The 24092-nt window shown below is 47.2% G+C and overlaps 1 protein-coding gene and 1 long non-coding RNA gene across 4 annotated transcripts in view; one reads left to right on the top strand and one right to left on the bottom strand.

Annotated features, from left to right (window-relative positions):
- The window catches only part of MOCS1 (molybdenum cofactor synthesis 1), a 54365-nt gene extending 47533 nt beyond the window's left edge, over nt 1-6832 (top strand). For 2 of the 3 annotated variants that reach the window (XM_067564781.1, XM_067564780.1), the window contains one exon: nt 1986-2125. Coding sequence is in view for 1 of the 3 variants with exons in the window: in XM_067564779.1 (XP_067420880.1) it covers nt 1986-2893 (908 nt within the window). In the remaining 2 variants the exon portion in view is untranslated. Of the gene's footprint in view, nt 1-1985 lie in introns of all 3 variants that reach the window. The other variant, XM_067564779.1, reaches the window with a different exon arrangement.
- LOC137164159 (uncharacterized) lies at nt 1249-22825 on the bottom strand. The gene is made up of 3 exons (XR_010922955.1): nt 22672-22825; nt 7749-7849; nt 1249-1449 (listed from the first exon to the last, which is right to left on the bottom strand). It is a non-coding gene; the product is annotated as an uncharacterized lncRNA (long non-coding RNA).
- Between the last annotated feature and the right edge of the window lie 1267 nt (nt 22826-24092).

Here is a 24092-nt window from a genome sequence, read left to right as displayed (position 1 = left end):
TCAGTTTTCACTTCCCGTGTATTCTGAACTTGGTTATGTGCCCCATGCATGTACTGACGAAAGCACCACTCTGGGGCAGCTTCAGGCATGTGGTATTGAGCTCTTAACGCTTCTTCCAGCTCAGCTCCCCCACAGTTCAGGCTCGCTGCATGAGTTTACCTTCATGCCTGCAGAGCTTAGGCCAGCAAGGGGACTGAAGATCCCCATTACCTCAATTTATTTATTTATTTATTTTTAAATGAAGGCTCAGGGTGTGCCCTGAGACCTTTATAAAAATCAAGCTGCTTCTCTACTCTGTTGGACCAAATAGGGTAGCCGTCCTTTACAAGATGGGCTACAGCAAGTATGCCCCATTACTGGAGGTTTCCCTTTTAAATGTGTTTAGTGCTAGTCAATGAGTTTTGTGACCACCACGTCTAGTTAATTACCTGTTTGAATCTTCCCTTTAACACATCCAGGACTCGATCGTGGCATAGCTGTACAAAGGAACTCAGCCCTAGCGTGAGAGGGCACAACTCCAAGGGAATGGGGGAAGCTGCCTCTGCTTTTCCCATGCCTGACTTTAGCCTGTTGTCTTAATTAAAAGCTAAGGCCAGTTAAACTCTAACGGGTCTGAATGGAGATGCTCAGGGTAGCTGTATCTGCAGAGCCAGCTGAACGGCAAGGCTGGTGAGCCTAGCAGAGAAGAGGTTAAATAGGCACTGATCCTCCATTTGAAGGTTTTGCCAATCCAAGGCAATAGCCCCTGTGCTGTGTGGGCAGGGACTGTTTGCACTGCATGTTGCACTTGGGACTCTATATCAGGAAGCAGCACAGCAGATAGGGATCCTTCCTTTTCCCTTGGGAAAGACACAGCACAGTGCAGCATAGCACTTGTGGGGGTTGCTCTGACTCCTCTGTGAACAGCTCTTGAACTTGCTGTTTCCCAAGGGAATCCCTCAAAGGAACTACTGAAGGGGTTTCCTGATCTGTGATCTACCAACCCTCTCCTCAGCCTGTCTCTCTCTCTCAAAGGAATAGGAGAGAAGCAGGTTGTTAAAAGACTTGGCCACTACTTACCTCTTTGCCCCTTTTTCCTTTGATTTCTGAAGTGCATCACTTCTATTATGTACATGACAGGCTCCTTCTGTCTTGGTGCTTGGCAGTGAGCTCTGTGGAAATGCCAGAGGCAGGGGATTAATGTGAGGGGCAGGGAGGGCTACTTCCCAGTGCATTTAAATAAAGTTCCAAACTGAGCTGGCAGAGCTGCTGGCCAGAGCAGAGGTAACTGGTGTCAGTGAGGGAAGCTGAGCTCCCAGTGACTAAGCTTCAACCGCCGGGCTCCTCATTAACTTGGTAAGAGCTGGCAGCAACGAGGGAGGTTCCCATCACAGAGCCTCTCTGGGAACTTGCAGGCAGTGCAGCTGGTGCTTCTTGGCCCAGCTGACCTCTGAGGGCTGCGGCTAGGAGCTGAAAGCGGGAAAGTGAAATGAGCCTTCTTTAAATAGCATGCTGGAAGAAGTGAGCGTGGCAGCCAGGACTTGGAAATGGCAAAGAGGGAGTGAAGTAAACTCTTGTTTATTTTTAAAAAATGAGCCTGGGACAGTTATTTGGTAATGAAGGCATTTTACTCACACTGTCACAATAAGGCAGCAATAGAAACACCTCCCCCTGTCTCCCCAAAGCTGAAATCCAGGTAATTCATTGACTTCTTGTTCTCAAATGTTGATGTTTTTATGTTGAAAACAAATCTACTTTCTTGTGAATGACCCCCCCGTGTCCAGCCCCAGTGTTTCTAAGCAAGTCTGTTAATAACTAGGCCATAGCATGGGGAAGTGGAAAGTTTGAACTTGAATAAGGAAATGGATTTCAGTTCCAGGCGTCTTAGGGCTTTTTATAATGTATAGAATGCTCTGACTAGGTCCTAATTCCCATCTACTTTCAGCTTAACTTCTTCAATTAGTAGCAAAAGCCTTTGTCTCATTTTTATTTATCCTCCTCTCCAGAGGCAGCACTGAAGTCGACCCCACTACGACAAGAGGCCCAGCAGAGTCCCCCAAGTTCAAAGCAATGGGGCCACAGACTTGGCCATTGGCTAACACTGAGAGCAAGTTTATCCAAACAGCTGGGAAAAGCATTTAAGAAAAATCTGTTTACAGGACAGCATGCCCTGCCAGGAGGGTGCTCAGCACAGCAGCAGCTTGCAGCAGAAATTCTGCAAGCTCAGGCAAGTGGCAGTTGCATCTTCAGAAAGAATTTGAGCTCTGGCTCTGACCCGAAGTGCCTTAGGACAGGAACTCCGTCCGTTAACCACACCAACCAGAGTGCTGGGGACAGTCACTCTGGGGCTGCTGCTGGAAACCAGTCAGAAGAAAAGAGTCCAGGATCTGAATCCCAAGCCAGAGATTCGGGCTTGTGTGCCAGTGAACCTGGTTCCTCCAACGGTCTGACTCACGTTGACCAAGAGGGGCGGGCAACCATGGTGGATGTTGGAAGGAAGCCGGATTCCAAAAGGACTGCAGTTGCTAGTGCTGTGGTCTGTCTGGGTGAGAAGGCATTTGGGATGGTGCAGCAGAACCAGATAAAGAAAGGGGATGTGCTGGCCGTAGCCCAGATCGCAGGGATTCAGGGAGCCAAGCTGACCAGCCAGCTGATCCCATTGTGCCACAACATCCCTCTGAATCAGGTGGCCGTCTCTCTGAGCCTGGATGAGAGCAGATGCGCTGTAGTGATCCAGGCGCTCTGCCGCAGCCAGGGGAAGACGGGAGTGGAGATGGAAGCGCTGACGGCCGCCAGTCTTGCTGCTCTGACTGTGTACGACATGTGCAAAGCAGTCACTCACGACATAGTCATCGAAGAGGTGAAGTTGCTGAGCAAGATGGGGGGGCAGAGGGGAGACTTCCAGCGGGGATAATGCCTATCCCATAACAGGAGAGTCCCCACTGAGGCACAGACCTCTTGGGTACCCCATCTGCAGTAGGGCTGTGGAAACATCAGCAGATATTGTATAAAAGAATGTGACTTCATCTGTGAACAGCCGGGGCCATCTCACTTTTTGGTCGGCAATGACAGATCAGTGTTGTCTGGCCTGTGTCACATGAGGTTGCTTCTCAGTTCCACTCCTACGGGACAGGCATCCACGGCCACAGCTGGCATCCTGGCTAGTAGCCTTAGCAGAGGGGCCAAGGGTTCAGTTAGGCCATGGAGATTTTCATTTCCCTGCCGAGTGTCAAAACTGAGGCCCTTCAGCCAAGTGGTGTTAGGGAAGCTGGCCTGGTGCTATAACCGTGCCATGTCACTAGGCTGCTGTCCAGGGCATAGTCAGGCACACGTCATCCATATTAAATTCAGCTGGCAAATAAAGAACACAATAATCGACTCCTAATTAGATCTTTGATGAATGACTGTGTCTTAAGCGTTGCTTCCTCCCGAGGTTGAATATGGAAGAAACTTCAGAAGGAGACAACGCGGAGTCATTCTAGAATCCTGGCCATTGAGCAAAGATTTTACTAACGGACATAGTAGGCCCATCAGCAGGAATTATTCAGCTCAAAGCCACCTACCCACACCCCTCACAACAGCTTGGGTCATAAATGGTTCTCATCATTACCAGTGCAGTGGGGATGGATGGAAAATTAGATATTGGTTGACTGATGGCAGCTAGCCTGTCCTTAGTCCTGATTACACTGGGGGGCATGATGCAGAATACAGAGCGCTACTGGTGAATGAGGAACTGCTTCTCTGTAGTTTACTCGTGCCTGCCCTCATAGCCATCTCATTAGATGTCCCTACATTCTCACTGGCCAGTTCTGAATCAATCTCCCTCCATCAAAGCCATTTCCCACAAGTTAATAGGCTTCCTTCCTTGTAGGGTCCATCCTGAAAGGATGCCCTGCAGAAGTACATGGAAGCTTACTGTGGTAACTCCCTCCAGAGCAACCAGCAGGAAGCCTGACCAAAACTGTAGCCATGACATGCTTCCCAAAAGAGCCATTTTGGGTTGTCAAATGACTGACTCAGTTTAAACTACTTTTTTTTTTTCCCTTTGGGTATTCTAGCAACTTAGAGACCTGTCTAAGCGCCTCATTATGCTCCTTATTGAAGTCAGGGACAAAACTCCCCAAAACAGGAGCAGAATCAGCTCCTTACATTTTTTATTTCTGTGACTTGAAATCCAGCCAAGATTTCACACCAAGCTCACACAGACTGACTTTTTTTTTTTAAATCCACCTGCCCAACAAGACAGTTTGTAGCCCCTGCTAATGGCATGCCATGGCTAACCTAGTCTCATGCTTGCTGCTTCTATAGAATTTGTATCCAGCCAGCAGGTCTTCCATTATTAGTGCTGTTGTCACCAAACTCAGTGACTCTTTTGACAAATAGGACAATAAACATCCCTTTGCTGTATTGACTCTGCTACAGGGAAAGGGAAGAAATCCTTCAATATTTGTCAAAGGAACCACGGGAGGGAAACTTGATTTTTTCAGGCTTCCCAAAATGAAGTATTTGATTTTGCTGAGTCTTATGCTATTTTGGTTGTTAAAGCCCCAGCCCCTAGAGGCACGGGACTAGACAACAACCTCCAGCTTTTTATTTAACTGCTGTATTTTTTGGTTTTAAATGTTAAGTAACCTGAAAGCTCTATCTAAAGCTCAAAGAGCAGGACCCTCCAACTTTAATTTACATTGTGCTCCTGGCCTCATGACTTAAGTTTCTTGCCCTTCAGGGCGTAGCCTGTACCCCCTTTGATACGCACAACACCAGGAGTTTGTAAAACAGCCTTATTAACCTTGCTTTCCTATTAACCTAGAGCTTTCAAGTTACTTGAAAAACATTTTTCATTTGTCTTGTGATTGTTTTTTGCAGCCTGCTTCCCCAAGTTGTGTTTCAAGAAACATCTTATCCCGTCCTAAGACAATACATGACTGCATCAAGCACATCCCAGTCACACCAAAGGAGATTAGCTCAGGTTTAGTGTGGCAAACTGGGATGGCAGATTAAAAACTTTAATGCCCCCCGCCCCCCCCCTTTCCTATACACCGTACTGCCTGTCACTCTGTTCTTTCCAGATCAACTCATTTGCAGGTAGAGCATCACACCAGCACAGAGGAAGCGATCTAGGGTTCGCTGCAGAGTCACTATCCATTTTAAGCTATGCTATGTGTTAGGGTATAGCTAGCAGTTTGAAATATGTATGATTCTAAGGGTGATCCATTGTCCCCACTATCCCTTAGTGTTGCCATGACCACTAAGTTCCAAATTCCAACACTAGACATGCTTATGGGATCCCAGTGACTTTATGGGGAGCCTGTGTGGAGCCCAAGGACAGAACTTGTAATACATTTTGCTATAGAAGTATCTAGTGGTGTGTTTAAACGAAAAGTCTGATCACTACAAAGACTGCTTAAATTAGTACCTTTCTTAAACCTATCCGAATGCACCTTAATGGTGGATAAAAGCTGCAGGAGAGAAGTAGTGAGGGGTGAATTAGGAGTCTCTAAGCAGTTCAGGTATATGTCTACACTGCACATGGGAGCGACCGGCCCAGGCTAGGGTGACAGACTTGTGCTAGTGGGCTAATAGCTGTGTAGACATTGCAGCTCAGATTGGAACTTGGACTGTCTGCCCTGGGGTGGGCTTGAGAGCCTGAACTCCAGCCTCACTCTCAGTGCCAAAGCAATGTCGATGCAGCTATTTTTAGTTCCCTAGCATGAGTCTGTAGAGCTGGGCTGGGATGCTCACTTCCAGAGGAAGGGTAGATAGACGACCCCTCTAGTCTGCACTGCTGCACAGCTACTGAGTGGGTGCTGAATTCCTTGCTAGTCCCTTTCTCGCTTCTCTCTAATCCCACACACCTGCATGCGTGTGAAGGGGCAGAGTCTTCCCAGTAGAGAAGTATTAGCCAATATTAGGAACAGAATTTGTGTCAAGTTTTGACAATGGTCTGTGCCTCTATGGTCAGCTTCACTGGCCTGGTTTATAATCCTGCTTTAGGTCAAACAATTTAATTAGATGGTGGCTTCTGTTTGACTTCCCACTTTTTCTGCACAATTTAGCTCACTGTTTATAGGAAAGCTTTCTTTCCGCTAAATCAATCTGCACATGTATCACACTACTAAAAAATGGCTTAGGTTTTTCATAAAGTAGTGACCAACTACAATGACTGGGTCATCAAAGGTTTTTTACTGTGAAGGTCATTTGTTTTCTCTATGCAACTCTCAAGTTCCAAATTCCTTAGCAGAGCCATACCTTATGAAAAGTGGCATTTATCAAAAGCATTTCAGATACTGAATCTATTTGATTTTCTTACAGTTTCTATGAGATATGACTAACACTTTCTTACATATGCCCTGAGGCAAAGAAATGATACAAACACCCACTCTGGATGCTCCAGGATGGTAATCCTATTTCTACATCACACAATACTGATTACTTGCCATCATGACAGAGAACCTCTGCTAATTTAAGAAGAATCCTGTTCAACACGCAGAAGAGACCCACTGCAATCCCTCTTGCCGAGTTGGGGGAGGAGAGTCAGGCTTGGAAGCACAGATACCACACTTAGGCCCTGATTCTCAGAATAAGTTAGACACCTACCTTCCACTACCATCACTAGCAGTTAGGTGCAGAAAGCCCCTGAGGATCTGGCCTTAGATACCATGGTGATAGAGTGGTTTCTACGTGGCAAGACTGAAGTGAATAGGCTGAGCTAAAGAGAGAAAAAGACACCTGCCTACACTGTGCCATGCACATTCTGCCTCTTCTATAGAAAGCTAGGCAAAGTTGACTCTTACTTTTATGGGCACTTTTGTTCACTTACCTTTACATCTTTTTTAAAAAAAGCATACAGCCTGTTGTGTGAGGTTTATACATGACCCAAACTGTCCTGATTAAAAGGGTTGAGGAATGAAGAGTTGGATTCATTGAGAGAGAAGAAAGTTTAAATCTGAGCTGATGGTGCATTTGGACACATGGCGCATCAGCTGCTGAAAATCTGCTACCGTGCAGTAGTTAATTTAACAAACCAGGACCCCTGCATAGACTTTGAATTTCACTCCAATTCCTGCATCCTGGAGAAGGGGAAGGTTGGAAGACTCTCAATCTGCAGAGTTGGGGCAAATTGACTGCTCCACTACATGTTGGTGCCATAACATTTTCTTAGAACTATGCAGTTATTTTGATTATAGATAAGATGTGGAAGTAAGCCTGTGAGAGGCCATGAGACTGTTGCCCAGGGGGATTAGGCAATAGTGTATGTTGTGGTGTTTGTACACCTGCTCCAACACGCAAAGTGTATTCTCAATTACGCACAAGTAAACTGGGTTGGTGTTTTAGAGGCTTATTTTGATTCAATAAATTTTTAATAAAGACCAATTGTAATGAAAGTGAGCATCTTTGCGTAGGTTAATTTTTAAGAAACATGTATGTCTGTGAGAAGCTTAAAATCCCTTTTAAATTTTCGTGTCTTTCTCTTATGAAGTCACTTCTGAATTTTCTCTGGCTCAGTAAGTAAAATTTGCCCATGTGCCGTGTTACTACACTGGAGACAGTGATTGGCAGTAAATTGGCATTGATATCATTTTCCTTATATTGAGAAATTATTCATCTTCCCATATAACTTACTTGGGTAATGCTTTTAAGGAATGTCAATTAAAAAAATTCTTAGAATTGAACCACGTCCAAGTAGATGTGCCAAAACTGAGCAATCACATAACTTCAGCACCATAACCTCCGTCATTCATCATTTCACTTTTTCCACCCTTGCTTACCCCAGTCTGTCAGTTATACTCGCCCACAGAGTCTTGTCTGTTAGCTGGTGTTCTGCTGCAGTTACCATTCTCCATTCTCATCCTGCTCTCGTTACATCTTCCTGTTCAATAACATATGGAAACAGAAATGGTCTTCTTACTCAGTTAAAGTGGCTATGCCCTGCCAGCCAGCTGTGTTAGCACATTTGCTGCAGACACCCCCCCTTCCCCCAACCTCTCATTTGCTGTTTGTAAAAAGGTTGAGTTGCTTTCCCCCTTCTACTCCGCCTTGTTCACTTTTCCATCTACTCTGCCCCAGAAGCAAAAAAGAATGGTCCTCAAAATGATGGTTCTTGATAACAAGGCAAGGTTAAGCATTTTTGATGAGTTACATGTGCAAGTTCCACATGCCTAGGGACTAGAACCTCAACTCCATTCACTGTGTCAAGGAGGTTATGGGAAGGAGATACAGACCCAACCATTCAGCTCCAGCTCGCTTATAATGCAGCCTGGCTCCATAGTTTCCAAAAATCACTGCTATGTAGTTTTGATGGCCAGTGTGAAGTAAGTTTAGCTTCAGTCCATTTCATGCAACATAGGTGCCTCATATCAGAGCAATCGCCCTTACAAATGGCCCTAAAAACATCCACCTCAGTCTCAGCCGAGAGGCCCAGGATCTAGTGGGCCAAAATAGTGGCTGATGCTTAGCAGGGTCCCATCTGTGGCAGGGCAATGGGAATTTTGCTCTGCTGTGTTGTACACAGCAGAGTAATACAGGACTGCAAGCTCCAAAGCTGGGCCTTTGTCACCTTTGTATCTGCACTAAATCCACTCACAAATGTAAACACCCTCTCTGTCTCCCCTAGTCTCCTTTCCCAGCTGATGCCAGTGCAGGCTTATCCACCCCAATGTTAATGTAGCCTCAGGACATGTGAAGGTCTGCACTGAACTCTGCTAGGGAGCTTCCCCCTGAGAGGATTTGGGGACCATCTCCTCACAGCAGGACTCCATCCAAGCTGCCTGACACCAGCAGATCGCCAGCAAGTTGTGGAGCACCCAAGGGCTATGCTCCTGCTGTTTGGGGGTGGGACACACCTCATCCCCCCACACACAAGAGTGGCTTGGGGAAAATGTAATGAGAGGAATTCCATAGTTTTACTCCCATTGGCTCCTTCCTGCAAAAGGTGCCATGTCAAGGGGGCAACTCTCACACCCTTGAGCAAACCTGAGAACAAGGAGCAAAATAGGAGTACAGAGTAGGAGTCAAACGCAGGATTCAGATGTGACGGGGTAGTGATTTGGGCTTCTCCTCCCCTCAGTTACCCACACGTCTCCCTTCCAGAATTCTGAGGCTCTTACAGACAATTTGACACTGTCTCTGTTGGCCTGTTTGTCTTTTATGAATGTTTCTGAACTCTGCTTCCTACACCAAGACCAGGTTTCCGAGACGCTGACAGATTGACCCAGCATCACCCCCCACCCAGTTCCCCACATATGTGTTCCTATCCTGGGTGGGCCATACCTGCACCCACAGAACCCTGAGGGGGTCTGACTTTCCCCTGACACCTTGGCAACATTTGCATAGCTTTTCATGCCACTTAAATCTCACTGGATTTGATTTAGAGGGAGGTGGATCATGGCAGTTTTCACATCTCACATTTCTGAGGACACAGAAAATAGGGAAAAAAAGGTTTGCGGCCTTCTTTCCATTGTCCGCCCCAGCATGTTTTATGAGAACGATTGCCTAGCTTGTCTCTGTTGTAGGCTCTTTTCAGCACTGGGTCGGGCTTCGTCCTTTGGAGTGATTGACCGGCTGGACAGTGATATGGACAGAGAGCTATAAATCGATGGCCAAGATTTTCGTAAGTGGCTAGTGTTCGTGGGTACCTAACTTAAAACAACTTAAAGGGGCCTGCTTTTCAGATTGGGTCACCCCTTTTCTGTCCCCCCCCCAAACACCACCCCTTTTAGATAGCCTCAGTTTTTAAAAGCTACTAGTGATTTTGGGTGCCCAGCTTGAGCTATTATAAGCCATTTAGGGCCAAATTCTGCTCCCCCTCACACCAGTGTAAGTCTGTGGTAACTCCACTTAAAGTCAATGAAGTTTTTACTCCAGATTTGGTTTTAACTAAGAGCAGAATCTGGCTCTTCCTCCCCTCCGGCTTTTAACTAGTTTGTGGCTCCCTTTGTCTGGCTCAGTGATGATAATGCAGGCCTGTGACAGTTTTTAAACTGCTGCAGCTTTGTGTGCTTTGGCCAGGAAATGGGCTTGCTAATTAGTTAAATGGAAACAGCTCTTCTTCGCTCCACTTAACAGAACCTTGTTCCAAGAAAGGCTTAAGGTTTCAGTGAACACAAAACTAGCTGGAGGAATTACTGGTTGCAGGAGGTTAGTGCGCGAACCCTTCCACTTCAGGAGACTCCAGTTTAAAGCCTGCACATAGGTGACAAATGAAAGTGGATGTGGTGCATCTACCAGCTTTGCTGGTTCATCCTGCAAATCCAGGCTGTAGCTGGTAATCTCTGTGCTAGAGAGGCACAAGGCTGGGATGGCAAAGGGATTTGGTTGAAATGGAGGGCTATGTATGCACAGCACCTACCAAGACAGATTTCTCATCTTACTGCTATCTGACTGGCTACGACTGAGATCAGCAGCTGGCCAACCCTACCTCCCTGTGTCCCTCACTGCTGGCAGCACCCCATTGAAAACCACTTCAGTTCCATGGATAATGCTGTGTCTTAATGATCTGTGCATGGAGAACTTGGGGAGAAGGCAGATGGTGACATGGTAGGACTACACCAGCACTTACAGTGTTTGGAATACCTGATATACTACCACCTACTGGTGTTTTGAGACACTGCTAGTTGTAGGATGCTCTTGAGTAATCTTAATAAAACCTTACACAAGCTAGAGCAGGAAGATGATCAAACATATGACTGGGGGCCAGGTCTGGATTCATATTCTGGCTCTACCTTGACATTGGCCTTCTGTATGGCCCTAGTGGATGCTGCAGCTGAGCCCTAGGCAAATCACCTATGTGACGCTGGGTGGAATATGAAGGATCAGTCAATACTATCGATGTCAATATTGCAAAATTATAACAATTGATACGAGATATGTCATGGCAGGTACTATTGGAAAGGTTATAACTCGCTAAGATTGATGAGTACATGTATATGTACGTATCAGTGTTGTACTGAGTTCTAAATATGTAATATATATGACATATCTGTATCCAAACACTTGAGCTGTGTTTTGGGTGACACCCCAGACAGGATGGCAGCAGCACTAACCCTGCTTAATAGCCCATCAAGGGAACTCACAGATACAATGAATCCAGTGAAAGAAGCCAGGGGCTGCACCTATGAGTCACCACCAGGGCATGTGAAAATAAGCCTAGAGACAGGGGACTCTGAGGCTTTTCCATGCCATGTACTGGGTGGCTGTGTTTGGGACAAGCCACATGACAAAGGGACATAAAAGGGACACCATTCCCATCTTGTCTTCATTCCTACTTCTGGATCAACTGATCTACAAGTGAAGCCCTGAAAGAGAGGACTGAGACCCATCCAGGTACTGGGTGTACATTAGAGGGAGTGTACAAGCCTGTAAACTTCACAATTCTGCTGAGAATCTGATATATAGGGACTTTACAGTCATTTGTATGTATCTGATTGCTTTGACCATTTAACATTTCTCTTCTCATTTGTTTCTTTCCTTTTATAATAAACTTTTAGTTTTAGTTACCACAGGATTAGCTGGCAGTGTCGTATTTTGGGTAGGAGCCAAACTCATTTGATCTGGTAATGTGGCTGACCCTTTGGGGTCAGGAGAACATTTTGGTAAAGGGAATAGAGTTTTAAATAATTTATCTCTTTACTGGATCTAGTTGCTGACTGGGAGCCAGAGACTGAAATGCAGTAAAGTGGGCTGTGGAATTTTTTTGTTTTATTCTTGATAACCAGTGTGGGGAATCAGAAGCACTGTTTGGGGAATCTAACTGCATTGAGTGTTAGCCACCAGTTTGGGAGAATCTGCTCTACTTTTGCAGCCTGCCCTGACCTGGGCATTTTCAAGTGGGCTACCCTAGGCACAGACGGGCCAGAATCTAATTTCATTCCGTCTCTGGGTATGTCTACACTGCACAGTAAGCCTGGACTCAGACTCAGGTTTTGAGTCCAAGCCCCACTTCTCTCCACTCACAAATCAGTCTGACTCAGGTCAGCAAGTTCTCAGGACCCAGCTAAATGGGTGGGTCATGCCCTGTCATTTTGCCATGGGGACACAAACCCGAGCCAGAAGGTCTGCATACTGCTGTATGGAAGCGTTAGCATGACAGACACCCAGGTCCAGCAACTGTAAGTCCAGATTTACAATGAGGTGTGGATGTTCAAGCACCGGCGTGACAATACAGAGTCCACACACCTGGATCCCACAGACCCAGCCTTAGCACACAATGTAGACATAGCCTCTGTTTCCTTATGGGTAACATGAGGAAAATGCCCGCTTCCTAGGAGTATTGTGAGGCTTCATTCGTTAATCTTTAACAAGCCTTTTAAGATCTTTTAATGGAACCAGCAATCAAGTCTGTTAGCGATGCTATTCCTTCATCATACTTGGTGCAAAAGTAAGACAGAAAAGGAAACAAAAAGAAGATGTTTTACTGCACGGATTATCCTCAGATTTCCAGGTGCCCCCTTAAACCCAGTTAGTAACAAAGCACTTAATACCTTGGCAAACCAGAAACATCTTTTTCTTTTCCTCTTTAGATATAAACACACTCCCCCTGCACACAGAAATACAACTTTCAGGGTGCACAGCGGAAAGGCCACAAAGCCAGGAGCGGCAAAGGTTAAGCAACTTCAATGGAAGCTTGGCTGCATGGCTTATTTGAGGGAGGAAAGTAAGGGAGTTGGCTCACTTTAGTGTTGTGTTTGGAAAAGGACATGCCATCAAATATATGGCATGTGCAATGCTGCAGCATTAACGCTGTTGGTGGAGCCTTAGGCCGGATTCTCAGCTGGAGTAAACTGTAGCTTAGCTCCACTGGTATCAACGTGTAGATTTAAACCAGCTGAGCACCTGGCAGGCCATTTTTGTTCAGTGCAATTTCAACTGTGCAGTTTGAATGTTGCGTTAATGCCACTTTCTCGCTCTGAATTACAGAAAGCTATTTTTAATGCAGCTGTTTCAGCACTTGAGCCTCTCTGGATGCAAAGCCCCCTGTAAGCTTCAGTTACACCCCCAGTAAGTACCCTCCCCCCCTCAGTCTGCTGCCCTTTCCCTCCGAGTCTGACTCTGCATAGAAACATTATAGCTCCATGTGGCTCATTTGGCTTGTGCAGATCGACTCCCGAGGCCATCCTCTGTGCCGACTCCAAGAAATAAGCAGAGCCGAGTGAAGGGAATAATTTCTGCTGCCTTGGAAGCCTCATTTCTCCCATTCAGCTGGCAGATTGAAAGGCTCCCCTCTGCCAAAACTGAAACTTAATTGGGTTCAGTGGAAAAGACAAGCCGTGGCCAGGGCCTCCGCGATTCTGGGTTTACAGCAAACGTGGGCAACGCTGGCTTAGTCCCATTGGGAAAAGAAGTGGGGAGCCTGTGGAGACATCACTAAAGTTTGGAAAAATGCCTCAGCCTGAGCCAAATGCTTGATGTTGAGACAGGGAGCAGGCGGGAGCAGGGAAGGACTAGGTGGTTGTGCAGAGAAGGCAAGTACTGGAAGCCCAGGGAAAGGTGGAATGAAGTCAGGACATGAAACAGACAAGCCCATCCCAGAGGCACACAACCAGGGCCACAGGGGGAAGAGGAGACTCGGCAAAGCCAAGGGGCAGCTAACTGTTTTTCAGATTGGACTCAGCAATGGCCCCCTAAGCTTGCAGCAGTGCTGCTATTGGCTGGCAGAAAGAGACATAGCAGGGGAAATGTGTCTGCAATGCAAGCTCCGATAACAGCTTGAAATCTTCACATCAATAAAGGCTAAAGCAGCAACACTTCAGGCAGCCCGGTCGCTTCCCAAAGGGGGATGTTGTCAAGCCACAAACATTTGGATGGGCTGGAGGGCCCTGGGGACTCTTTCCCCACAGTTTGAGTATGCTGCCATGAGCAGGGATGGTCTAGCCACCTCTCTGGGGGTCACAGTGGCTCTGGGAGCCACCAGTCCCACCTGTCATGTTGCAAAAGACATACGTTGTTACACAGGAAGCTGCAGGTGTAGACACATGCAAGATCTCAGCCCTGCTCAGCCATTGTTAGCATTTTCCAAGTGACTGTAGTACAGGGGATCACATGTATAGTGCTACTGCAGGACCAGACTGAGTAGCCAGCAGTCCTGGCCTGCCTGTTATTTCTGGATGGCTTTTTCTATCCTGCAGACTTTAGGGGGTCTCTCTAAGGAACTTGCACCCCAGGATGAAACCAGCAGGTCCGGGCCACATCTGGGGAAACATCTGGCTGGGAGACGTTGCTGTCCTTTGTCCTGAATCTTCTAGGGTTGCGCCCCCCGAAGTCTAGGTGAAAGATGATCATCTCCCATATCCCCACATGGGGGAAGGAAGGAAGGACGTAAGAGATCTGCAGTTCATCTCTGGATTCAGGCTGGACTGGGATATGTGTGCGCCCATGGGTCAGTAATATAAGGGTGGGGGCTAACAGTGATTGGAAGGAATAGCACAGGGTGAGGTCTGACCCAGGCCTGCAAGCCATGAGTTCTCTTACCATAAGCATACAGCTGGCAGTGTGTTATTCCACATATGCAAATGGAGATTTGGGGCTAAATTCAGCCCTGATCTAGCTCCACCAAGGGTTGATGGGAGTTTCACCAGTCTACACCAGGGCTGAACTGGCCCCTTGGTTATTTAACTACATGAGATCAGATGAGAATATAAGAACATCCATACTGGGTCAGACCAATGGTCTATCTAGCCCAGTACCCTGTCTTCCAACAGTGGCCAGTGCCAGATGTTTCAGAGGGAATGAACAGAACAGGGCAATTATCGAGTGATCCATCCCCTGTCATCCAATCCCAGCATCTGGCACGAGGCACTCAAGCTAACATGACCCAGATTTGAAAGCATAAGGCATGGTTCCAGCGTTCTTGGCAGAGGGCCTATTTCCAGATCTCACTCTGACTGAGCACTTTGAAACTCTCCACACACGCTCTGCAAGTCACTTGACCTGCTGAAGCCAGAGTTGCGAAGTTCCTATATTTGCTCCAGGCTGGTGGGCTGGATGAAGGGGCTCCCGGTTCTCAGATGGTAGATCAGATTGTGATTTTCCTACATGCATGCAGAAGCATTCGCAGACACATTCGGTACATTGAAACATAAGCAGAACCCAGCACAGGAATATTTGCTGAAAGCCCTCATCTATCTGGCTAGGAGAGACATTCCACAGAAACTACCTGGGATAATCCTTTATAGTCCACAGGAGATCTCCCAGAATGATGCATTCAGGGGTATCACTGACACAGCAAAAGCATCACTAGTAATATTGAGTCAATCCATGGGGACTCAAGTAAATCCTGGATTTTCACACCTGCCCCCAAAGAGCTCTAGCTGAAGGGTCTGATTTTTCACTTCTGTCCCTCTAGGATGTTATTTTGTCGTGTTTTTATTTATGCATTTAATGAATAAACTTTAGGGAGCGTGCATGGACAAGGGCAGGCAGGGGTCATGAAAGGAGAGGGAGAGAAAGGCAGTCCAGCCACTGTATCTGTATAAAGTAGTTCTACATGCATGCAAACTAGGGCTTGTCTCACTGCTGAGTGTTTTGCAGTGTGGTTTCAGCAGCCACTCCACCTCGACAAAGCTGTTATTTATTTACTTAAAGACCTGCATTCCATGGAAAAAGATGCCCCCAGATAACAGTGTGTTTCTAAAATTAAACCCAGCTGGCTGGAATGGGGAGGGAGACAGAGTTAGAGAGCCCCGTTCAGCAACAGGCTCGAACTGTTGCTGCCTCCTCCTCCAAAATATTTCCCCCCCTCAGAACTCATCGGTGAGTCTGCGTGAAAAGACCTCTGTGCCCATCACCTAGTAGAATGAGAGAGATGGCTCCTTTGAAAGCTGGGCTTTGATCACTACCATCCGCAAAGGCAGAAACACCCCAGCTTTCTGCAATGAAACGAACACAGGAGGAGCATAGAAAGCCATTGCTTCCTTCTCAGCAGACCGGGTGAGGGCTATGTCCACTTGTGGGTCTGTTACTTATGAATCACTGGATGATCCAGAGTTTTCATGGAATCAGGGACATGCCACATTCCTGATGTTGGTTTCCTATCTAATCTAGCCCAGGCTTTCCTGTAGCTCCTATGTCCATAGTACAGGTTTCCTTAGACTCATCTAGTGCTATGTGTTGCACAGTTTAACTTGCTCCAGTGTCACTAATAACCCCTCAAATGATTATTAGCAAAAGAATTAGAGAACCCTTCTTTATGTTTCACCATTTATGCCATCTGTTTATTTTTGGCACCATTTCTCTGTTTGGACAAGGAGAATAAGCCAGTCTGTTTTTCCTCTTTTGTTTAGCCTCAATTTCACCTTCTGGTGTCATGCCCTCCCTTAGCACTGCAATATTTGGTGCGAGAATTTCATAACCCACTGTAGACAAAGGGATTTCATGTTTCAGGCCAGGAACTGACCTGTGCAGAGATCAGGAAGGAATTCCATGGCCACTCCCCTCATTCCCATGTCCTTACACTGTACAATTGGGACTGCGCTGTATTTTCCTCTGCCAAACAAATGCACAGAAGGGGGAAAACTTACTGCTAAAACTCCACAGCTTCTGTCACAGGCTCCAGTGGCACTGGCACATTTCGCAGCCCTGGCCCACTTCTGCACAACTAGCGGGATCCTTACACACCCAACTGCGGGTGGGTGGGTGTAGCTGTACTTCCCATTTCCAGCCACTAGAGGCTGTTGTAGTGCCTGCTCTGCAGCCACCCTGCAAGATCACGTTCACGGAAAGGCCAGAGATAGCGATGGGTAGGAAGGGAAGAATGGAGAGTGGAGAAGGGGGAAGTGGAGATTGAGAAGTGGGGAGCTGAGAAAAGGTGAAGAGAATCAGACAGTGTCTAAAAAGGAACCAACTGGGTGAAGAGTGATGGGAGCAGAGGAAGAAAGGGGGAAGCAGTCAAAAGATAGGAAATACCAGACTTGAAGCTTGGCTGTGCAACCTGAATTTGGTCCTTTTGTGTGTATGCATTATGTAGGCAGTCATTAATTATAGGAGCACAGGCTCTTTTTGCCCACCCATTCAGTAAAGAGGTGGGACCTGCTCTGGGAGTGAATCAGGGCTGTGTAGTAGAGGAAACATGGGGGTAGGACCCTGCCCCATTTGTTGCGGATGCTGGAAGGCGTGTATTGACTGAGGCAGGATGGGGAAGGATAGTCTTGTGTCAAGACACCGATCTGAGACCCAGCAGAGCTGGACTGTAGCTCTGCCCTGCCACAGGGTTCCTGTGGGATGCTGCACAAATCACAGAAATCAGTATTTTTGAAGGCAGCTACTAACTGAGTGTTCCTCATTTTCCTGGATGCTCGGCGTTAGACAGCTGGGGTGTGATTTGCAAAAGTTCTCAGTGCTTCCAACAGCCATGGAAGGGGCTCAGCATCTTTGATGAATCACACACTGGGCGGGATATATTGGACACCTAAGTACTGAAGACATTATTACAAACTTGAGTCTACATTTCTGTACCTCTATCCCCCCTCTGTAAAATGGGGATAATACCTTGGGGGCATTGTGAAGATTAGTCCATTACTGTTTGTGAGATATATAGATAACTATGGCCATGAGTACAATACAGAGCTTAAATAATGGTTGTAAAGCACTTTGAAAGGCTGATGGAAGATGCTATAGAAAGGCAGGGGCTGGTACTAAGAGAATCCCTGGGTACCATTCCCCATATGGGCATCTCAGAAAGGACTTTACCCTTTGTATGAACCTGAGATGCTTGCTTCATCGATCTATTCAGCCATAATTATAGCAATTTCTGTCCTAAATGGAGCTGGATCAGAGCTACACAGCATTGATCTGGCTCCAATCTCCCACTGCTGAAGGTTGTTTGGACCTACAGCTTCGGCGTGGGTTAAACACTAAATGGTAAAACTGCTTTAATGTCAGACCCAATCCCTGTCCTCCCACCCCACTGCAAGCTTGGACTATGCTGGGCAGAGGCCCCTGACCTGGACTGGGAGGGGATTAATGGGGAACTGGCGACTGCTTCACAAAGAGGAAATTTTGTTTAGGAGACAGGCTAAGATTGCAGATTTGGAGTTTCTCTTTTTGACCCCACTGCAAGGCTGAGATGTGCCTGCTGGTGCAACCCAGTTCCAAGACTCAGATGCTGGCACGGAGCAAGCGCCCCAGTCCATGGCCGCAGGCAGACGTGGTTGTAACTTCATATCAGCACAATTGGAGAGTAGCTTTTGTGGTGAAATGCTACATATATTCCCTTTGGTTCCAGAGGCAGCACTGGCTCTCCAGCTGGGGAGGCAGGGAGGGGCACAAGAGGCTGGGCGATCTTCATTGAATCAAAAGGAACTGGGACATTACGAAGGGAGGAGATCATCATTCCAAGAGGATGAGAATGTTCCATGTGCGTACTGAATGCATTTTACCATGATGTCCACTGGGCTGGGGGCAGATTGGGCCACATTGAGAGAGCAATTGCAATAGAGTAATGGAAACATAAGAATTATGTTTAAGAGCATGTTAGACAATCACCTGTCAGGGATGGTCTAGATAATACTTAGTCCTGCCTTGAGTGCAGGGGACTGGACTAGAAAGTCTCTTGAGGTTCCTTCCAGTCCTACAATTCTATGAATTGCCAAACACCATCAGACAAGGCCAATATCCTGTCTTTAGCAGTGACTGGTACTGGATGCTTGAGAGGAACAACCCTGATAACCTGTCCTCAGAGACAGTGTGTTCCTGACTCCCATAGTCCTGATGAAGTCACTCTATTGATGTACACAGCAGAACTGACATTACTGCGCTGAATGCACGCTATTTCCCATGAAAGTTGTCCCATTTCCATCTCTCACAATGAAACAATGACTGGTGCAAGGCGAGGGCAGCTCCCCAGTTCTGTTTGAAGCTGATGTGACCTACCTACTGTGTGGCTTTTGCTTTTACAGCCTGCATGTCAGCCACAGGTCATCACCCATACCCTGGCTGCTGCTGCTGCTAGGCAAACTGCCAAGAAGTGGATCAGGACTGCTGAGAGATGCCAGTTGGATGCTGACCCCTTGTCCCAAGGCGACACAATGAGAGAGAAGTGCCCAAAAGTATGAGTACGGCTGTTGGGATGTGGTGGGAAAGGTGAAAATCCCAGAAATGGCTGGAGTGCCAGAGGACACCATTATCCCCTATGACATCATTTCAAGCACCAGTGGGGAGCAATAACTTTGCTATGTGTAAGGAAAGTAAAATAGAGGACCTGTCCCTACAAACCCAACATCTTCTGGTTAGCCAGTGTCTACATCTTGCAGACTGACAGCAGGTCTCCCCAGTCTTTAATGAAATTACTCAGGCAAACCTGGTGTTGCTAAAGTTATCTGGATCACCTGAAATCCATCGTGAGCCACATGACAGAACACCGGGAAAGGGAATACTTTCTCAGCTTTATGGGAACAAAGATCAGGGTTTTGGAGAGAGCCCAACACTCTTCTATGCACATCCACAGAGTTATGGGCTGCAGCATACTGTATGTTTTTCATTGCCTGCATCTATATATAACCCAACAATCCCCAGGGCAACTCTATTTTCCCTGACACGATCCCTGCAAACCTGGAAGGGAAGAGACAATGCCTAGGATTAGCCATAGGACAGACCAATGCACCATCTGCTCTGGTATAACTCTGCTCAGTGCCACACAGGAAAGCATAAGCCTTCCATATATCATGCACCTGAATAATAATATGCTGTGAAGTATATTCCTTCCTGGCCCTAACTTGTTTACCTGTGATTTTTTTCCTAGCTAGAATAGTTCTTCATACGAATAGCAAATCCTTTATGGCAATTGGTAATCATTTGTCTCCATAATATCCTGCAGCATTGAGTCCCACAGCAGAATAATGTGGCATTTCCTTGTATCCATTTTAAAATTAGTCGCTTCTTCTTTTCAGCAGAAGAGTCCAACTCTCCATATGTCTTTAGGCCCATGCAGGCTCAGGTCCTTCAGAGACACTCCGGGACAGGAACCCAGCAGCATTCTATGCATCAGGCTCCAGTTTTCCCAAGGAAGCCACTGCATTGCTAACATCAGCCTTCAGGGGGCATAGCCAGATGTCACTGCTACTGGAAAAATCAGAACCAGCTCTGATCCCACCCTCCCTCACTAGGATTCAGTTTTAGCCCAGTGTCTTCAAGGCACTTGCTGTTTCACATTGTATTTGCAGCAGCAGTGCTAAATGCAGCGCAGCAGATAGCAACAGCCCACCGGCAACTACACCTCTTTCTGGTTACTGTGAAGATGATTCCACGCACAAAGGGGAGGAGGGGATGTGAGGAGAGAAAGAGCAAAAGAGGAGACCTCGCTAGACAGTGGGCTCTAGGCACTAACACAGTACAGATGTTCCATAACAGCAGCGATCCATAGATTGAATTGTAATCGACAAGCTAGCGTGGTGAGGCATGTGAACCAGAGAGCTCTCTGCTACATGAAAGTGGGCCAGCTCGTGTGTTAGTGAGTGACTCCCCTTATTCTAGCTACAGGTCTACAGAGAGCATGGAAACCTTAATGCTACAGATGACAGGAAGAGACTCTGCTGTGGCAGCAGAGGCCTGTGGGGTGGCAGTGGAAGGGTAGGTGTTGTGCTCCCCTGGGTATGCTGGACAGCCCAAGATGATGGTGCCAGTGTCTGGTGTGGAGCCCCACTTCCTTATCTCAGATGTGGTTGAAAAACCCAGAAGCCTCACACCTTTGCTGTCACTTGCAGCCTTTTCATAGTCTTCTCTTTCTGCAGCTGTGGCTTTAAGAGATGACAGTAGCATGGGACTACCAGTGCAAAAGTCGAGCCCCCATTGGCTCACTACCAGGGTCATCCCCCAGCAAGGGGTCCCCCATTCCCTGCACTCAGCCTTGGGCAGGAGATGCAGTAAGTGAGCTGGAACTCATTGTCTTCATGTTATGTTGCACCCTTTGATCGTGGCTGGAAAGGGCTTTTGTGGAGCTAAACTTTCCTCATTAATTAAACACATGGGGAAATCAGCCCTGGGAGAGAAGCACAAATATTTATCCTTGCCACAGCAAGACTAGCCCTTTTGGAGGGCCCTGCTTGATGTTTTGTTTCAAAGAGGTTTAGGAGTGAGCTGAGCCTCTGCTGACGAAACTGACCATGTCATAGTTGGATTATTTATGATCCGCTAATTTCAGTTTAACTCAACGCCCAGAAAACATAACCCCCTTGGCAGAAACCCATCCTGAAATGGGCAGGAAGTGGCCAGCGGGACCTGTCTGGAAGAAACACTGAAAATAATGTGGGGGTGGGGGGGGGAGTTTTGGGTAAGGGGTGTAAAGCCCAAATCTTGCTCTTACATGTTTGCCTTAGGAGACCTCCCAAGTGGAGATACTGACTCCAGTAACGGTAGCTCATAAACAGGTGCATGGTGTCAGCGGTGTGTCGATGTCCTGTGTCCAGCCACAGACTCTGAACACATAGGTAGCATGGGATGAGATCCTTACCTAGCCCCATCCAAGAATAGTATTATCAAGGACAAAGGCTGATGAGGGGCCCCATTCAATGCACGTGGAACCAGTGAGACGGTGTTTAAATTCCTCCTCCTGTTTAAAAGGCTGAGCTCCCCTCACATGTCAAATTGTAGACAGCATTAGGAAAGGTTGCAGTGCTGCTGCCTGTTCTGTGCATAGGTAGGTATATGGATAAACCAGAGAGGACTTTAGTCTTTAGGGCACCCCCATCTCTCTAAGGTACCTATGTGACATCCCTGACAATAGTATAAGCACCTCATATCTTTATAAGTTTATCCTCACAACTCCCCAAGGCAGGACAATGCTGTTATCCCCATTTTACAGATAGGGAACTGAGGCACAGATTAGGTGACTTTTCCAAGGTCACACAGGCAGTCTGTGGCAGAGAGGGGAATAGACCCCAGGTCCCCCAAGATAGCACCCTAAGCAGTGGGCCATCTTTCCCCCCCCCCTCCCACCAACACAGCATCCACCCAGAGAAGTGTTCTGCTCTATTCTTTTAATATTTAAGTTTTCAATGCCTGTGTCCTTTGCTATCCTAGACTAAGCTCCCCCTGCCAGACTCCAGCCCAGACAGAAGCCATGTGGGATCCCCTGTACTGATCCAGTTAGCCAGTGTCCTCAAACTCCAAGGCCTTAGCTGCAATACTGAATGACAACAGCCCAAATACCCAGAATGGGAACTTGGGAAAGCATGCAGGCCAGCAAATAGTCACTTAACACCACAAGAAAGCCCAACCTTAATATCCACCGCTATCTTCTAGGAAACAGCTAATGAGAGTAAGCCAGAGCCAACCAAGTACCACCCCTCTGAGAGGACACTGCCCAAACTGAGGTTAACAGAGACACACGGTTCAAAGTAAGGCAGCAAGAAGCTACTTCAAATGCCCGTTGGTTACCGAAGCAAGAAAATCATCTAGCACAACAGCCTTGAAACTACAATTCACGCCTTAAAAAGCCCATTAGTGGCCCAAGCTCAGCTCCCAAAAACTCAGCCCTCTTTCTTCCCACTACCTCCATAGCACACTCCACTCTTCTGAAGATGAGAGATCCACCTGCAACCCAGGGGCAAACCAGGGGTTAAAGGCAAGGAGAATGAAAGACAGCACAGATTACAGCCCTCACCTTGGCTAATGTATAGAAAAAAACCCTAAGCACTGGAACACCTAATGCCTGGGTCTGATTTCACTTTTGGTATATGGCCTTTATGGGGCAGGAGCACTTACCTCCATCCTCTGCACTGATCTTGAGAGAAGAGACAAGGACATCAGCACCAGGAAGAGGAGGAGAGGCTGGAAGATGCTTCTGTGCTGGGTCCTTTCCCTCCCAATCTGGTTGTTTCAGCCCATGATCACAGATAGAACAGGACATTTGTGTCTCTCTTTTTCTGTAACGTGGACAATGCTGCACTTAATTAAAGCAGCTGGAACACAAGCTCTTCTAGGCTTGGCAGTTACTGAGTAGAAAGATGTGGTTTGCCCTTTCTAATTATTCAGAGGGCTTGTCTAACTGTTAGAGAAGTGAGGGAGGAAGGCTGGATTCCTGGGTTTTAGTCCCAGTTCTGCCACTCACCTCCTGGGTGACCTTGGGAAAAGATCCTTTGCCTGTGTACTTTCCTCTGTAAAACTGGCAGGTCAGGGTGAGCTGAACAGATATTAACAAAGAAATCCAGCAGGAGAAACAGAAAATAAAACTCCAAGCTGTTCCCTGCTAACTACACTGCCTTAGCCTGCTACTTACCAGTGAGCCTTTTCTTGGGCTCCCTGGTGGAAACCTTTAGCTCCTGATTGCCCTTGGCAGGAGCCATGCATTGTTACCCTAACTGCTTCCACCCGTGTGAGTGCAGAGCAGGCGCCGATAGCAGGGAGCTCACTCTGGGCCTGCCAGATCCAACAGTGGATGTCGTGCTTGCATTGCCCTCGGACCTTACATGAAGTTTGCTGTTGGAACGTACTGTGCTTGTGTTATGAAGCCAGACACAAGCAGCGAGGGGGCATGCCATGGAGACCAGAGCATTTTAAGGATGAGCTTAGCCAACAAGCCATTCCTGCTCCCAGAGCAAGGAAGGTTTATGTGCAAACACGCGGCAGCTGGGTGCATTTGATTGAGAGAAATAATTGAATGCAAGTTTCAATGCAAATTAGGTGCCACACTCAGGCTTCAGGGAGGTTCTCAGTGTTGCAAGGCTTGAGTACGTTAGGCTCCGGCTATGAGCAATGGCCTCATAATTTTCCATTTCTCCTTCTTCCAACCTGTTCCTCCCCCCACTCCTTTTCCTCCTTGAAGTGCACACGATTCAGCTAGTCTCTTCCCTTGCTCTCCATGCTGCTGTTTCACCTCTCACTCCTCCCCCTCTTCTGCCCTCCCCATGCTGGAAGGCTTCATCCCACTTTGATGATGACCTTTCTCTCTCTCGCTTCCTTTCAGCTGGCCTCATTCAATTCACTGCCTCAGATCAACTCCCTGCCATACTGCTAGGGTCACTCCCTGCACCTCGTCACTGCCCTCTCGATGATACTTAGATAAGCAAGCAATCCTGTGACCTGGATCATAAACCTTGTCCGCCCCTCCTCTGACTGTTGCTGCAGCGTGATATCTCGGGAGCTCTCGGAGGCAGAACTGTCTTTGATTTAGGGTGAGCAAAGGG

This window comes from Emydura macquarii, unplaced genomic scaffold, assembly GCF_026122565.2.
Source record: "Emydura macquarii macquarii isolate MOO-44397 ecotype Brisbane River unplaced genomic scaffold, CSIRO-AGI_Emac_v2 contig_2676, whole genome shotgun sequence".
In the NCBI taxonomy this organism is placed as follows: domain Eukaryota; kingdom Metazoa; phylum Chordata; order Testudines; family Chelidae; genus Emydura; species Emydura macquarii.
This window is presented reverse-complemented; position numbering and strand designations above follow the sequence as displayed.